The following is an 18660-nucleotide window of genomic DNA, read 5'->3' as shown; positions in this document are numbered from 1 at the left end:
CTTTTTACTTGATTCCATCTAATAAATTTTCTTCTGTTCAAACTGAGGTAAGCTTGGTGGGGTTGACAAGAATTCTTGCTGCTATATTATCTATTTATCTAGAAATTTCTGCCAACATGCTACAGAATTGAACCATTCCTCCAATTGAGATGCCGGTACCTTTGCTCCATCTCTCATGTTGGAACATATATTGATAAACACTAGGAATAATTAATGGCCCAAAGGTCATAACTATTCATGTATGAGACTATTCACTGTAAGTATTATTAGAACTGTTTTGTCTAGATCGGGTCACCCTTAGAGGAGCTTTAACCAACTTGTGGATTGGATCAGCAAGTAGGTTCAGTTCTGAAGTGGGCCGTTTCCAACCTAAATTGTACCCCAATCCACAAATCTAACAACACACTATTTTAGGGGAAAAACAAGAAATAGAAGAGAAATAAGACAAATCAACCATCATTGGTAATATTAAATTCTTAAAGTAAAAGTTGACTTTGTCCTTTGTCTTTTCTTTTCTGTCTTTTTACTTAAATTTTTAACATAACAATTAATAGTTCCAGGGTGATTGAAAGTGGTTCCTGTTCCCCCTCCTTCCAACAGGGGTACCTTCAGTAAACTTTTCCACTTGCTTTTCTAGGCACTGAATATGAATAGGTGGTAGAGATAGTAGAGATAGTTTTGCAAGATTCACTTGGTTATGTTTCTATCAAATATCTTCTTTTGTGGGCTTACAGGGTTTATATGTTGGGTGCAAAAAATTAATTGCTGAAATTATGGGATCATAAGTGCGTTTTTTGTGGCTTCCAGCAGCTGCTGTAGTAATTAGAAGAAATTGTTGATAGTGGTGTTTGGATTGAAGTTATTGCTGAAGGGTGCTCTTTTCCCTCTCTTGGTCAAAGATAATGCATTTTGTCAACATGCAGATCTTTTTTGAATGATCTATAGATGCAGATATTTTTGGACTTGTATTGAAGTATTGCAAGATTTGACTGGAATTTCTTACAATTCCCAGTTTTTTTATTTTACTTTTGGGTCTCTTCCCTGTCACCGTATATACTGTAGCCTTTCACAACAGATGGCAAGTTCTAGAAATGAAAGGGTCAGGAATCTGTGGGATGCTCCACGTAGCAGAACTATATGATGCATGTTCACAGCTTTCAAACAAAGATGTGTCAGGAGAAGGTGCAAACTCACCATTTGTATTGATTGGAACAGGTAAATGCAGCTTTGAGATAAAAGTTCAAATTGCACAAGATGTTGGTAGCAATGACTTGGTTTCAATGAATGGAAATTCCAAGTGAATTGCAATATATGCAGTGTTTGAGGCAGTAGGTCATGTTCTTTTAAAATATGCTGGAGATTCAAAGATGGAATGTTGGATTAATCCCTCCCTCAGGAACATATCATGGTAATTTGTTTTGCCCCACCAGTTGTCATGGCTGTTATGCTTGTAATGTGCATCTTGTATTGGATCAAACAATCTAGACATGGACTCCTGTGTCTTGATGAGTTAAATGGCATGGGTTTTCTGCAAGTGAAAGCATTACCAAGCCTGATATTCATTTCTGTTGCTTGCAACAACTATACATCAGAAACCTGTGCTATATGTCTTGAAGACTATACAGCCGGGACATAATACTTCATATCCAGGACAGAATTATGGTAGACATGAAGTGTGAGGGATGGGTTTCAGTGGATCAGAATAAGCTATGGCCAGAGATGGAAATTGGAGGGACCAAATGCTCATGGGGAAGAGGTACCTGATGGAAGTACATGGTTGGAGAGTGGGAGTATTCCCCTCACTGGGGACTGAATGATTTTTTCTTGGTTTATTGGTATTTCTGGTTGATTCTTGTATTCCTTTTCTTCCCAACTTTCACCTATAATTTGTGCTTTAAAGACCAATTTACATGTATAATTTGGTGATCACAATTCTGGTCTATCAATCCATTTGAGGGATAGATGGTCACTTGGAAGGGGAGGTCTAGGCTCTAGGGTCTTCATCTTTCCCTTAATTTCGATCAGGAAGACATACTATTGTGCTGATTCGCTGAACAAGCCTTGTAGGGGGAATCTTCAACCTTAGTGTGGGATATTGGTATAGTGGTTGGGGCATCTGGAATGAGTAGGTCCTCCTAGTGAAGCCAAGTCCCTTGGTTAGTCTAGACTGATTTGAGTGGGATAGTTTCACTCCCCAACTCCTCACCCATCCAGTCCTAAGGGAAGCACCGACAAAGAGGGGGTTGTGATCACAACCCCACCTATTGAATATTGGCATTGGTCTTCATATCCTTCCATCACCCTCATTTCCTTTTTCTGTTAAAAAAACATTTCAGTTACTGGATTACTTGTGATATCACCTTGCTCCATATTGTTTAAGTCTTTAGTGATCTGTAGGGGAGCACCCCTTGAGGCCAGAGGAGAGCCAATATAAAGAGGCAAGGTAGGTCGCTAAGGTGACAATGGGTGATCTTCCTAGTTTCCACTTGGATTGTCCACCGTGTTTTGGAGCTTTCATGAGATTAACACACAATTTGCAGCAGTAACAGTTCCAACCTCATCAAACTTCATATGAAGAAAATTTAATTTCTTATCCCATTTATTAGTTGACTTAATGGTTTTTAATATTTCAACATTTCAAGACTGGTAAGATTGCAATGTTTCAAGCCTGGATTCTATCATGTATGAGAGTATGGGATTGTGATTTAATCATGAACACCTAGCCATTTATGTACCCTATTGAACCCATCTGTTATGATTTTAGTAAAAATGTATCCTTCACTCCCACCAAAACCATTGATTAGGCTTGTTAAGCTTTTTTCCTTATTTTAACTCACGGATTAACCGATTTCATCAAAATTAGAGGGGTAATGACTTGAGTTAGTGATAGGGTGTGTTGACCGCTGGAGTGGCACCTAATGATTGTATGAAGACTCCATGCGCAAGGATGTATCAATGGCACTTGTATCATTAAATATCATTAGTCAACAGAGTTTTTAAACTCTACTTCTATTTTCTCATCATCTTTCTTGTATCCAGATTCCACACCCTGCGGGGAATTGTAATAAGTGATACTAGTAATGATGAGTTTTGAGTTTGTAACAGGTCTAGGATGTTGTGACTCAATCAACAAACGAGTACACCTTGGAGTGTTTTTTTTTATCTAGTTAATTATCCCTTATTTTTTAGAGGCGGATAATTTTCTGGGTTTTTCACTCACTTTTTACCCCAAAGCTGGGGCAATGGTTTGAAGGTTGATCCCCTAACACATATTAGTGTCTAGAGTCGATGTATATTACCATACTAGATCACACAAAAATTTCGTGTAATTTGGTTAGGTCTAGGTAGTCATTTTTTAATTTTTAGATTTTCCGCACTGTGGAAATTGCAATAAAAACTGTATTTGTAATGTAATAAGTGATGTCTAGAGAAGTTGTATGGGGTATGCCTAATGAAATTTGCACCTCTCACCCTCAAGTTTTAACTATGACACACTTTGAGGGGTTAAAAATGTGTTTTGAACCCTCAAAACTCACTTTTCCTAAGTTTAGTGGGAAATATGTCTATTAATTAAGTCAAAAATTAAATAAATGGAGAAAAATAAATATTCACACATGCTAAAAGTTGTGGAAATGAGGTGGAAAATTACGGAGGACTTAAAGTGAAGTCCCGAATTGATGTGGATTTCTAAAATCAAGGAAAGCATGTGCTCAAATAAAATCGAATTTCTAGTATTAAATGAGAAAGCTGCTTACTTGGAAATTCGAATTTGTAAAGTTAATGCACATTTGGGAGGATTTGGGAGAATATTTAGGGGAGATTTTTGTGGGAAATTGTCCCCACATAGGTTACCACCCATATACACTTGACATCCATCATAAAATTCGAATTTGGCACATAAGGGAAGAAAAAAATAATGTCCACTTGCCAAAATTCGATTTTTACACTTGGCATTAGAGCTCCATTCAACAAATTCAAACTTCTCTTTGAGATTGTCACCTCATGCCACTTGTTTAATCACTTCTACATTGAAATTGGCTCCCATAGTTCTATATAATAGAGCCTTGAGCTCTCATTTGTATCATTTTGTTACTAGCTATTGTGCTTGGGGAAGTGCTGATGCCTTGTACACTTTCAAAAATATCAATAAAGACTTTGGGGTTTCATTCATGAGGTGTTCCTCCTTTAAAAGTGTGATGAATTGTTGATCATTGGCATAATTCCTTTTACTCATGCTTTGATCTAATTTGTTTCCATATGCTCTTGTAGATTTGTTAATGTAGAGCTATCTTGCATTGACATTTGATTTAGAAGTATGCTCTAGGTATAGAATGCTCTAGTTGGTTTTAAATAAATCTCTAGAGTTTCTTATCATTGTTTATAACTAAATCTATATGGAACCAATTCTTGATTGGAGTTTTGTAGAGGGAACATCTTGTTGGGATCACAAAATCAAGCGTAAGGGGAAGTCTTTGGAGAGACCAACCCACTCTCGATACATTCTTAAAGGAGCTCTCATTTGTTCTTTGAGCCTTCAAAGTCTTATCTTGCAAAGTGGTTTTGTAGGGGTTTTGGTACATAGTTTGTACACAAGCCAAGCACTTTTAAATTTAAATCTCTTTTAAAAAAATATTGTACTTCATTTCGTTCATTTGATATCTAAGAGTTTGAAGATGGCTAAGCAAAGACGAGAGTTTACTCTCACTCTTTAGCTTAGCTTTTTGTAAATCATAATTGTACATATACATTTTATCTTGTTGATTTTTTTATTAATACTTAACTTATTTTGCAGTCATTGTTTGGATTGTTTGCTAACTCTTGTGTGGTAGATTTTGAAGAGCAACCTCCCGCAACATCTAACAAGTGTTTGCAGGATCTTTGTCAAATGTTGGGGGTTTGATTTCCAAGGATGTCGTGAGCCCTTTTGAGGCTTATTTTAGCCAAGTTGAGTTCACTAGAGGGCTGTCCATTTCCTCTCTAAGCCATGGACATTTGGAGGAAACTCACACCTTGTTTCCCTTGCATAAGTTTTGTGAGATCTTGTCATTACTTTCTCAAGAAAGGAGGTCTAGTGTCCAAGTTTCAAGCAATTATTGTGAAGACTCTCCTTGAAGTTTAGTTGAGGATTTTGAGGGGCCCTCTTCTCGTTGTAATATTAATAAAAGATCTAATTTGCTTGTGGGAGCTTGGGATTTCTCCCATGGTATCCTGTCTCCCTATTTAGAGGGAGGTTTCTCTTGGGTGGATTGACATTTGCATGGTTTAAGCTTTCATACTTCATTCACTTACATGTATACTTTAATTGGGAATTAACACAACCTCACTATCACATTTCATTAAGTTAAAGTTTGTTACAATTTCATTTGAGCTTTGCATTCTCTATCTCATTGTTGCTTGAAGCTACAAGCTTACACTTTACTTTGGGCAATTCATCCTTTACATGCAAGCATTTTATATTCTTAACAAACTTTGATTTGTTTCCATTTACCTTGGTAAATTGTTTCATGAGCACTTGAATACATGCTTCATTTTTATGCTACATTGTTATCTTGAATATTGGAACAATTTATTGTCATTGTCTATTTGGAACAAATTTTACTTTCAAGCAAATTACTTGTATCATTTTAATTCATTGATGAGATGCATGCAACACTTGTAAGCTAATTTTATTCCTCCAATTGAAGTTATAATTACAACTTATGTTGAACACTATTTCAGTTTCAAGCATTGCAAATCAATCTCTTTGAAGCATTTGCATGTAGCATTATTTTGTTTTGGGGAAACAATTCATACGCATTTCATCTAGGCATTTTAATATAGGAAGGCCCCAAGCCTCATTAAAATTTTACCTCCAACATAAGTTGGTTGAAGTAGACATCTTAGGGATCCTCTACTTCTCTATGGACTCCTCACTGTGAGATTCATATCTTTGGGCGAGGGTGAGGTCTGATGATTGAAGAGTTAAATTGTAATCATGTTGTAGAGATAATTAATAAGATTAATCAAGAGCACTTTCCATTATATTTACTTTACTTGTCTCTTGATGGTTTGAATTTTCATATGCAAAGTCTATTACAAAAGCAAATATTATAATCCTTTCAAACAAATGTTTTCTTTTCATGCTTCAAGTCTAATTGCATAGTGATGTCTTGGTTTAGCACTTCCTTTCTTTTACATTTCCAAGTTGATTACTAATTTTTGGGTTTTGGCAAGATAAGTTTCGCATGTTTTGATTTATAAAGAGTATTATCTCAAAAACATTTTGTATCTTACATATCCTGTGCTAACAATTTTTGTTTACATTTTAGGGTTGCTTTGCTTTCTCTTTTGAAAGCATTGCATTTTACTTTGAGTAATTATATTTTTAAATTGTTGAACAAATTCCTTATAAGGCACTAGTTTTATGGTTTTTGTCATATTAATGATTGACATTGTTATTTCAAGTTGCTCACTTGATATTTGCTCATAAATCCTTAAAAGTAATCCATTTTCACTATAACACTCTCCTAGAAACTCATATCTTTTAACTTAACTTTTCATTAGGGACAACCCCCCTTAGCTAACCTAGGAGATAGCTCAAACGGAGAGTGTCAGGATTAGTGTGATAGCTCCTTCTTTGAGTTCCATGCAACCAGCCACACCTTGTGGGGTTGAATGTTTTTCACACTAACTTGTAGGTAGGTGTAAGAGGCAGGGTCAATAGGGCAGATGGACTTGGATCCACAAGTAGCACTATGCACTATTAGCAATGTCCATAGAGGATGAATGCAGAGGACATAAGAGGTGTTAGAGCATGCTACTGATGATGAGGACCCCAATATAGGTGATGCTTTTGATGATATGTAGTTATTTGTTTTAGCATGATGTTTTTTGGACTCCAGAGGCCTTTTAGAGCCTCAATGTTTATGCATTTTCTTTCACATATTATTGCAGATCATGCCATAATCTATATTCATGCTTACATATTGTATACATGAGCAAACTTTGCATATTTGGCGTCTAATAGTTTGGATTTACATTGATTTACATGAATATATATATTTTTTACTATATTTTTCATATTTTATGTATTTTCAGTAGACTAGTTCTTCAACCTAGTTTTTTGGTCGCTCTTGGTTCAACCCTTGATCAGTTCCAGTTTTGATAACTATGATATTTACTTACATCATGCACATTTGTAAATCATCATTTATTGTTATCGTTATGAATTGATTTTAATCCTTTATCCTACTTATGGTGGATATTTTTAGGTAATGAACATGTTCATTCATGGTTGGTGAATTATTTCACTTTTCTCTTGTTGCTGATCCAAATGTATTTTATTTAATTATTCATTTTTCCCTCTTTTGGTATTTATTCGTCCTCTTCCTAATGAAGTAGACATCACTATCACGATTATGTGAAAGAGTACAAGGCTAATAGACATTATGTCAAAAGACGATAGTATATGATTGATATGAAACATGATGATTAAAATTGAACAACGGGATTTCTTAGTTAAAGGGCCGAAGAGATGGGTCATGATGAAAGGTCATAACCTTGGGGATTTTACCTAATGGTAATTACTAATTATTATATAATTTGGTTTGATTTAATATTTATATTATATTAGGTATAATACAAAATTTCAGAACCATAAGGTACAATAGGTTTGAGGATTGTGTCCAAAAGGCCTTGAAATTGTATCATTAAACACTGCTGCTCAAGCTTGGAAAGTGAGTTGTATCTTTTGCTGAGCCAGCGCTGAAATGCATGTCTCAAACAATGCCAAGGGCTTGAGAACTGTACCCCCAGATATGTTTAATCACGGTGACCTCAATCTTGCTCCCTCTGAAGCAGAAGTGGTAGTCAGAATCAGACAGATAAAGTGGTAGTCAAAAGCATTGAAGAGGACAGGGTAGTTATGTGTCTATCTAATTAACTGCAATTTTTAATTAGGCCAAAGCTTGAACTTGATATAAGGTAGCTTTTGCTTTATCTCATGTTCTGAAGAACTAAAACCATACCAGATTAGTTGTGAATCATGCAGCTGATTTGTGCATGACTGTATGTTGGCGCTTTTGGTCTGTACTAGGATTGAAAACTCTCGTTTTTCTAATCTATTTTGATATAAAAGTACTTTTGAAGTTAGAAGGGCTACTCAAGGGAATTTGTTTTTTCATAGACTGAATTAGCTATTCAAATAGCTGCTAAGATTTAAAGATCATATTCTTAGAAAATACATTAGGGATCTTGATTATGGGGCTGACTCTGACATGTTAGCTCTTGTGGCTTGGGCTGGAATATGGAGTAAATATCTCAACCGCACATGATGTAATGTTGTAATATAAGACTTGTGGATAACACGATGGCACAGATAAGGCTTAAGGCTTATTGGGCAAATCATAACACAGATAGCAAATGAGAGAGAAAGAAGAAATTATTCTTTCAAACTTATACTCATTTTTCATATTGTCTTATCATTTACCTATCTTAATAGAAGCAAATGCGATTTATTTCTATTCATAGTTTCCATATAAAATCTCTATGATGGAATTCGTTTCAAAGACCAAGTTTCTCATATTCCATATTCTTGAAACGAAGGTGGTAGTGAGGAGTTATGTATGGAATCTGCTAATGGTTTTATGGCAAATGTAAGAGCATACAAGGTTTAAATCTCATCTGCTAGATTCTAACGGTGTTTTGCAAAATATATGTGAATACAGGCTGCTGTTGAAAAATTTTCAGTTCCTTGCATTATTTCAGCTACAGAAGATAAAATTCCATCTATCCAATTGCTTTTCGAGGAACATGACTATTTTGGCCTTGAAGAGGAGCAGGTAGCATTGGTTTAATGGTTGCAGAATTTCTTTCAGTATAAACTACTATTTTATTTTGCAAGTTTCTTTGTTATATTGTAACCTAGGTATAAATTATTTTTGCTTCATTTTATTTCTTGGAAACCAATACCAGTGAGGATTGCAGTGCTAAAAGGGAATCATTATAGGAACCTAATTATGAAAAGTTCAGACCTCAAAGTAGACTTAAAACAACCAAATACCTGATATCCTTCTGCCTAAACATTATGCCTCTTACCGAGCATGGAACTCCATAAGACAATCTGATTTTTCAAGTTCGTATAACGTTGAAAGAATGATGGCTTGTTTTGAGGAAGGATTTGTCTTTGCAGTCCCAACTTCATTGTACATGAAAGATACATTTTAAAATAAGCCTAATAATACAAGGGAAAAAAGAGGTGATCCATTTTGTGAGGGGATTAAAAATATTGGAACTGTTTTCTGTAAATTAATCTTAATGCTTCTTACTGAAAATGGAATAGCTTTTTGTAGGTGGGTGTCGATTGAAGTTCTTCCTTTTGAAGTTAGGAAAAAAACATGGTTGCAGGTGCATGTTTAGCAGAATTCTGAACTTTAGGAATTAGCAAGTTAAAAGTTTCTAGAACGCACATGAATCAGAAAAGGACTACAAATATATGTAATATGTAATTACAATAAAAAAGATTGCAAACATATATCAAGAATGTAATTATTGAATACATAAATATTAAAAACAATGGATATTTTATACAGTTTTTTGCTTGCACTCCCACATTGTATTCATTTTGGTTGTACTCTTCAGTCCCATTGACCTACTTCTGTGGTCATTCGTCAGGCATTAATATAATTATTTTATCTTAATTATCTTATGCCAAGTATTTTGGTTCTTTTTAGCTACAAATGGACTTTGTCGTCCTCTAGAAGCAAAAAGAAGAGGTGGCCTCTATCCTCTGCTGCTGCCCATCCTAGATGGTGTACCTCCTCCTCCTCATCCTCCTCCGGCTTTGCCTCTTGACCCTGCTTCTCCTCCTCCTCCTCTACCTCTGGCTCTCCTCCCCTGCAGCTGCTACCTCCTCTGCCTCTAGTGCCTCTAGATCCACCTCTAACCAATTAGAGATCGAGTCCATGGCAGGCCTCTTAGTCTCAACCCTCCATGCAGTGGTGGTATCAATATTGTCCAATGAGATGGCTTCCACATCAGGTGTTTTTTGATGTTGTCTCACCCACAATCAGAGATTGTAGTAGACATACACCATGTCATTGAGGTGTTGGGACAAGTGACAACAACCTGTATTAGGGTCATGATTATAAATTAGTACTTAGAAAATTTAAATATTAAAAATAATAAAATGAATTCAAAAATTTAGTTCAATTTTTTTTTACCTATTGCACATTTTGCTGTGTATTTTGTCAAATACACTCCAGTTGTGCTCACACCCAGAGGAACTGCATGTTTGGTTGAGCACTTGAATGGCAAGCTTTTGGAGATGGGGTACTTTGCCACCATAGCTTGTCCACCAAGCATCTACAAGTTAAAAGAAAAATGAGAAACACAAAAAAAAGTTGAAACATTGAAATTCTAAACTTGAAGCAAATTAGGAAGAGACAATGAATTATGAATTTTGAAAGTTGAAACAAACTGAAGCTTACCTGGCATTTTGATTTTCCTATTCTTAATAGCCACGGTAAAACCAAATGTGCCACCTGCCATTCTATATATCTCCATTTTTTTAGAAATTTATTCATGTTCTTGCTCAAATGCCACCATCCTCTCAACACAAGTGAGGAATCCATCCATCACCTCGACATCAAATCTGAAATCACAGGAGTTAAAAATGCAGGGTTGAGTTAGATACCTGTTGCATGAATGAGGAGATAGGGGGTATTGTTCCATCACTCATTAATCACTTTCCATACCAACTGTTGTTTCTCAAACCCCTCGTCTCCCTTATCTTCATAATAGGCACGAATGGCTTCTTTGGCCCTATCCATGGCCTTATACAAGTAGCCCATTGCGGGCTTATCTCCATCAACCAACTGAAGAACCCTTACCAAAGGTTCTGAAATGGCACACACCTCCTCCACTCCTGCCCAAAAGCTTTGATCATATGAAACTAGTTTGCATATGCCCTCTCCCTCTGGTTTGCTGCTAATAGATAAAGCACACCAATCTTGTGAAAAAAACATGCCCTTCATATCCCACATAGAATTCAATTGAGACCGAAGAGGTATGAAAGTAGTGGCAAATCGTGTAATGGCAGGACACACCAAGTCTTTGTTGTTGATGAATCTTCTCATCAAACTAAGCATAGATGCATGATTATATATAAATTTTGTTATGCTCCTGGACGATTCAACAATATCCCTCACAAAAGGAATCTTACCTATATCCTCCAACATCAAGTCAATACAATGAGCTGCACATGGTGTCCAAAACAAGTTAGGATACCTCTCCATAAGCAACATGCCAGCAAAAACATAATTTGCAGTATTGTCCATTATGACTTGGACAACATTTTGTGGACCTACTTCCTGAATGAAGGTGTCGAGCAACTCACATAATAAACATGCATATTTAATTTGTGCAGATGCATCAACATATTTCATAAGCATTGTCCCCTTGGGACAACTAACCAAGAAGTTAAGAAGGGTCCTACCCTTCTAGTTAGTCCAACCATCTGAAATGACTGTGCATCCAATGTGTTCCCATGATGCCCTAAACTCCTCTAATCTAGTAGTGCCATCAACCTGTTCATTTTGAAGAAGAGGCCCTCTCAACTTTGCATAGGTAGGGGCTTTGTACCCCAGGCCAACAACAACAACAACATCAAACATAGGTTGGTAGAATGGGTTGGTCTATGTTGCTGGGGAGCGCCCCCTCCCCTTCGATCCCACTCCCAATCCGCGCTCCGGGCGGGAGTGACTCGGGAGCGGGTCGGGAGCGCGCTCCCTAAAAAAAATTTCGCTCCCTGCCTTTTCGGGAGCGATTTCAGGAGCGTTTTGCCTTTTTTGCAATTTTTTTTTTGTAGTAATGTTTGAAATGCAATTTTTTTTTGAAAGAAACAAATAATTTTTGAGTGGGGCAGCTTAATGATCAAGTTTAGGCCCTAGTATTGATATGTTATTCATGGTAATGTTAAATTCTTAAAGTAAAAGTGACATTTTCCTTAATATTCATTTTCATCCTTTTACTTAAATTTTTAACATTACTATGAAATGACTCAGGATGTTTGAGAGTGGTTCCGACCTCATTGGATTTCATATGGAGAAAGTAGAATTTTAGATTTCATTCAAAATCCAGCAGACTTATCAGTTTTTCAGGATTTCAGGATTGGGGGATTGCAATGTTTCCATTGAATTTTGTCATGTATTAGGGTATGGAACTCGTATTTAATCAAGAGCACCAATCCCTCTATGTACCTTGATGTTAGTGACATTGGTTGTCGAACTCTTCTATCATGACCCTCCTAAAAATGTACGCATCACTCAAACAAAATCTTGACTTGACATGCTATGCTTGTTCTATCTTATGTTAATGCTTAGAGGGTGATATTAATGACAAAGATCCCTATACAGATACAGAGGTAATGACAAAGATACCTCTGGATATTAATGCTTAGAGGGTGATATTAATAACAAAGATCCTGATTTTCCAACAAGACTAAAAAATTAGACATTTCTCGTGGTGGCAAGAGGCCCAAGCATAAGAAATAGATAATAGATTTACTTCTCTTTTCTAGTTTCTAGTAGCTTTTATAACTATTGTCTCTTTCATATTTATTATGATATTTTTTTAAACAATATATGACAATTTAAGTTTGAAGTTGGCAATTATAACTCATTAGTAGTGACTTATGAATATGATGCTTCATGAAAGTTGAAAGTTGTTTCATTTCATTTCATTTTATAACATTTCATTTCATGTTAGATATTATTTGTTGTAATGGTTACACTTAGCTTACAAGTACAACTTTGGTGATCAATGATGATAAATGTTATATATTGAATTTTGAAAGCTTGAAACTTTAAGATTGATGAATCATGAGACTCAATATGTTGTATGTTACTATGTTACTAACTTGTGGACGTGGTTGATGAAGATTATAACTTCTAGATGATTGTTGTTGTATGGTTCAATCTATGTTTTTTTATGTTTTTTATATATAATTCATTATTCTACATGTTTTTGTTGACATATATGTATCAAAATATAAAATATATATATATTATATAAAAAACGCTCCAGGATTCGCTCCTCAACCGGGAGCTTCTGAAAATGTCGCTCCCGCTCCCGTTTTCGCTCTCGCTCCCCGCTTTCGCTCCCGCTCCCAAGTAACATTAGGGTTGGTCTTGGCAATGTTGAAAGGAACATCACTCCATAGAAGACACTTATTGACCATCCTGTCAGCTTCTGCCTTTTCCTTTTTTTGAAGTGTTGATTTGATGCCAGGTTGTGCACCAAGTGTGGTTCTACGAACAAAAATAGATGAGAAAGTTGAGGGGTTGAGCCATGTGCGTGTGGAATGTCATGCTGAAGAACCACTCTCACTTCCCCTCACTCCTAAGGCCCCTACAGGTTGGATTTTTACCGTTGCCCTCTTGTCTTTTCCCTTCTCTTTATCATGCAACGATTTAATGGTCTTCCAGATGATTTCCAGAGTTACATTATGGCAAAGTTATTTTACCCTGAAATTTTCCCCAAATGGAATGTTAATTTGTTGACACCCCTTGACATATGCTTTCCACACAACTTGCAAGACAAATATTGTCTATTGATCCCCCCCACGGTCAGGTATAGGATTAGGTTCACCATATTCCCACATAGGGTCCAAATTCCTCGACATTTTGTTTGAAACTTTGAACTTGAATTTGAATCTAGGGCACAAAAAAATTTGAAAAAAATTAAAAATTGCCCATCACATAAGAAGCAAACACAAATGTAATTGTTAATTTTAAATTTTAAATGCCTCTTGTTGACCACTACGTGTCAATGACCCATAGCAGTACACCCCCTTTTTCGCAAAAGGGATAGTGCCTGATCGACGTGTTCTTGCCATCCAGCTATCGTCGTTAGCTTGAGAATCATCTTATAATGTAAACCCAGTCTGCATGTGTATAATGTAAATAATCTTAGCAGATCCGTGTCGTATATGTAATCACCTATAAACCTAGTTTTTTGGTAACAATCTACATTCCGGGAGGTTTTTTGTCTTATCGATTAATTCTCGGATGGTCGGCAGAGTTTTCCTTCAGCCTACCTCAAAGCCGGAATGGATTTCGTCACTGGAATTTTAGGGGAGTCCTAGTGTTCTAGATTGAGTCCGTGTAAAAGTGATTTGGGAATAATCCTAACTATTTGATTAAGTTATTTTATTACAAATTGCTTGATCTGCTAGATTATATTTGTGTCGCAGAAATGGGTAGTCTGTGAGGGTCTTTTGCAAATGGGTTTGCCCCCTTGAGATGTAAAAAATGTAAAAATCATGATGTAAAGTGTCTTGAGGGTTAGAAAAATAATTTATCCCCTCATAGGTCCTAGGTCCTAGGTAAATTTAATTTTTCCAGAGGTAAAATTCATGGATCTTTTTAAAATTAAATCTTAACAGGTCTAGGGACTAAGGTTAATTGATTATTTTGCTAAATTTTATGCCTTGGGTCCCTGGGGTTAAGTCAAAGTCAAAATTTTGAGGAAATAAATGCAAAATTTTAATTTTTAAATTTATTAAAATTCATTTAATTGAAAATTTCGAAATTTCTTCAATATTTAAAATTTTTACGGATGAGATTAAAAAAAATTTTGATCCTCATCAACGGTCCAGATCATTTTGACAAGGATCACTCGAACTAGCCGTTGGAAGATTTATCGTTAAATAGGAGGTCATTTGTCAGTTAGTTGGATCCGATCTTTTGATCATGTATTAAGCGAAAAGTTCTTCCTTGTAATCTTTTTACAAGCAATAAAGAAAGACTTTGGGTTAACTCATGCTGGTGTTACTCTTCATGGAAATGCTGTAAGATGTATTATTTTCATGCATATATTTCTTTCTGGCCATTGATATAGCTTTCTGAAGAACGATTTGAGTACAAGTATCTTGCTCAGTCGCTGGGGTTTGAATGGTAATTTAAGTTTTGAATATAATAGCAGGTATCTCTATTAAATCTGAATTTTATTATCGTTTTCTCGCTCTATGTTGACGGCTAAATTGAGTTTTGCAGGAAAATCCTTGATTATTAGATCATCGGGCGTTTGGGGAAGTTCTCGGCTGAACCAACCAACTCTCGGTCCGTGTTTTCTGAAGAGCCCAATTTGAATTTGATCCCGAGCTTATCATAAGATAATTTTATGGGTGATGCATGAAGGGTTTTGAGCTTAGTACCTCCTTTAAAATTCAAAAAAATTTAATTTTTCTGTGCTAAATCGTTAGATCTGGCTGTTGAGAGCCTCAGATCATTAGATTCGGGAGCGGAGTCGGATTCACACTCTGTTGATCTGATAGATCTGCTATTTATGTACATAGATCTGTAACTTTCTTCAGTTTTCTAACTTGGGTTTTTCTGGGTTTTAGTTTTTTTTGGGTCATTGTATATATCGTTTGGGTGTTTCTTGTTGTCCTGTAGCTGCAGATCTGAAGCTGAAAGTTGTGCAGAGTCCAGATCTAGGCCCTGGAGGGTAAGATCTAGATCTCTGGAGGTCCATCAACATCATTTTTTGCAGGGAATTTATTTATTTTCAGATCTGGAAATTTCATAAGGGTTTCAAAGAAATCTGAAGCAGAGCGATTTAAAAATTTAATTAAGATTTTTGAAAAAAATTTTAGAGGTTCTGTTGGAAGTTCTGGGCCGCCATTTTGCAGGTTGATTGGCTGCCTGGGGTTTCCTGAGAAGAAAATTTTGAATTCGTTTTTACTGTTGTTTTCTAGAAAATTTCGAAATTATTTTATTTTAAATCTGAGATAAAATTTAATCTGGAAATTTCTGGGTTTCATTGGGCTGCGATTTCCCATTTTGTTTGCTGCCTGGGGTCTGTTCAAGCAGAATTATTTTCGAATTTATTTTTTAAAGGGTTTGTTGCCTTGGGTTTTATCCCTGGCCCGTGGCTATCCCCTCCTCTCATCGCTGCCAGAACAACCCTCTCCACGCAGCTACATCCTTCTGTCGTTGCTCCTTCCTCTGCTGCCAGCCCGCGTCTGCATTGAACCCTGCCTCACAACCCTCATCCCTGTTCGTCGAGCTCTACACCCACAACTCCTCCTTCGTCGTCCTCCCAATGCTTTTCAGCTCCTTCCTCCATCCGCATTTCTCCTCATCCGTCCAGCTATCCATTCTCCCATCCGTCTAGCTCTCAACAGCTCCGTCGAAGCACCTGCATCCCTCCACGTTGCCTTCGTCGAGCTTGCCTTTGCCTCACTGTCAGCTCATTCTTCCCTCTGCTACCCCTCGCTTGGCTCTCTCCTTGCTGCTACATATCCATCCCTCTCCATCCAGCTCGCTGCTTCCAAACTGCTACCATTCCGCAAACCTGGTCTGAGGCTCCAACCCTATTCGCAGCGCTTTTGAACCACGCATCCCTGTCCATACTTTTGCTGCGCCACGAACAATGCCTCCATCCCCTGACTGCAAACCTGCGTAGCCTTCCTTGCCATCGACCTCCCGTAAACCTGCAAAGCACAAGCGTAAAGCAACATTTCGACTCCCCTTTTTTTAATATTGTATAGCATTTGATTTAAGTTAGGGTTAGTTTAGTTGATTTTCATTTCATTTAGTTTGTATATAGTTAGGTTAGCTTATGTCATTTAATGAAAAAATCTAAAACATTTAAAAAAAATCTTAAAACTTAAAAATCTAAGCATTTAGAAAAATAAAATTAAAAAAAACCTTTTTTTGTTTTATTTTTTTACTTTTGATTTTGCTTTTATATTTTGAAACTTTATTTTTATCTTTATTTTTATTTTTTACAAAATTAGAAGTCATAAAAATTTATAAAAATAATAAAAAACATTGATTTTGTTTTGATTTTATTTTATTGTATTTTTTATTTTTTTTTAAATATAAGTGTCTTAAAAAACATTAAAAAAATCTTAAAAATCCAAAAACATATAAAAAAATATAAATTTAGAATTTTTTTAAAAGATTAAGAAAATCTCAAAATATTTTGTGACTGAGAATAAAATAAACTAAGGGGATTTGCGCTTTTACATTTAATATTTTAATGTGGCCTATGGCCCATTAAAATCTTAAAATTTTTAACCCTTTGATTCATTTTTCTGTCACATTAAAAGATTTTGATCTCTTCATTCAACTAATTGCCTAAGGAATAATTAAAATTCTAATTTAAAGTTCCTTGGTGTTATTTGGTGATTAAATGCAAATTTCATGATTTTTCTATGGTCAAGGCACGATAAATCATATTGACTGTTCTAGATCTTGGTCATTAACGATAATCATTTTAAATCTAGAATATCTTGTGTGATGCGGTGTTCGGCATTTATATGGATTATTTATGATTGTCACTTTTCGTCACATATTGAAAATCGTTCTGGGTAACTTGTTTTATTGATGGTTAATTCAAATATCGAAGGCACTGGTCTATAATTATTTCTATTTTGTGTTCGTGTCTTGTTTACGTTGACGTTTAATCTATCAATCTGATTCAATCATTTAGATTCATCAAGTTGTCCATCGTTAAAATCTCCTAGAGCCCGTGTTTCACAGGCTATCCTCATCCATTTACCTAGGGACTACCCCCCTTGACTTGTCTAAGAGAGAGTCTAAACAGAGTGAGTAAGGATTTAAGAGTGAAAACTCTTACTCTGAGTGTTGTCGCGGTACTTAAAGGCCACAACATTTTTGGCGCCATTGCTGGGGACATTTTATTCTCAGCGTTTCATCGACATTTTATCTTCATTCTCCTCATATCATCTTTATCATTTTACCGGCAACGCCAACATTTTTGGCACCGTTGCCGGGGACATTTTATTCTCGGCGTTTCAACGACATTCATCTTTCATCATTTCAATCATCTCATCTTTTCCTCCATTCATTAGCCTGTCAAGCGGCACAACATTTCCTGGCGTCATTTGATCTTTTCATCGCCCTATCTTTCGTCATCTCGTTAATCGTTTCGTCTGCATTTTTAGCACCTACACATCTCGGTTCATTTCTTGTTTGGGTGGCGACTCCATTTCTTTTCATTTATTTTTTCTCAGACAAGAAGCCCTCTGTTATATCCAGTTGTTTGTTGCCTTTTGGATCCTAGAGTTAGATTTATGTTCGAGTGGCGACTCCACTTCTTTCATTTCTACAAGAATTTCTACTGGAAGCTCGTGTCTTGTGGATCTCTTGGTTTTCTTGAGTAGAGGTCTCTCTCTATCATCCATTTGGTCCCTCATTATTCATCATGGATTATTCGTTTACCCCGTGTCATTTTACTGATGTTCTCCATGATATTCTAGAAGTGGCCATTCATAAATTGTCTTTGTTCTCGGATGGTGATTCAGACGCTGTTAGAAAGCATTTATGCAGGTTTACTCGTATAATGCTCATATAATTTCAAAATGAGTCTATTTTCCTTTTCTTTAGAGGGTGATGCTTTGAATTGGTTTAATAATTGTCTTGAAGATTCTTTCGCTTCTTTACAAGACATCGTCAATGCTTTTAAAGATAGATATGGTGCCCCTAAAATTATGCAACAGAATGAAAGTGATTTTGTGAAGGATTCAACTGTCGATAAAGATTTCAAGACAATTCTCTATATCAGAATGTGCCATCCACTTGTACTGTTGCATATCAAATCCATGACAGTGAAAAAACAGGAACAAGTTGTCAAATCAATTTCGACAATGAA

The 18660-nt window shown here is 36.1% G+C and overlaps 2 protein-coding genes across 6 annotated transcripts in view; both read left to right on the top strand.

Annotated features, from left to right (window-relative positions):
* LOC149231296 (16S rRNA processing protein RimM family) overlaps positions 1–18660 on the top strand; it is a 429419-nt gene that overhangs the window by 311295 nt on the left and 99464 nt on the right. For 4 of the 5 annotated variants that reach the window (XM_089379160.1, XM_089379158.1, XM_089379157.1 and 1 more), the window contains one exon: positions 8706–8819. The exons of the other annotated variant lie outside the window; for it this stretch is intronic. In XM_089379160.1, coding sequence (XP_089235286.1) covers positions 8706–8819 — 114 coding nt within the window. The remainder of the gene's footprint in view (positions 1–8705; positions 8820–18660) is intronic. 5 annotated transcript variants of the gene reach the window in all.
* Positions 1092–1636, top strand: LOC149231297 (receptor homology region, transmembrane domain- and RING domain-containing protein 2-like). The gene is made up of 2 exons (XM_089376887.1): positions 1092–1297; positions 1486–1636. The coding sequence occupies exons 1-2, from the start codon at positions 1092–1094 to the stop codon at positions 1634–1636; spliced, it is 357 nt and encodes a 118-aa protein (XP_089233013.1).

This window comes from Pinus tabuliformis, chromosome J, assembly GCF_031772625.1.
Source record: "Pinus tabuliformis cultivar Carrire ecotype Pingquan chromosome J, CPIR1, whole genome shotgun sequence".
Classification (NCBI taxonomy): Eukaryota; Viridiplantae; Streptophyta; class Pinopsida; order Pinales; family Pinaceae; genus Pinus; species Pinus tabuliformis.
The sequence above is the reverse complement of the archived record's forward strand: the minus strand, read 5'-3'. Positions and strand labels throughout refer to the sequence as shown.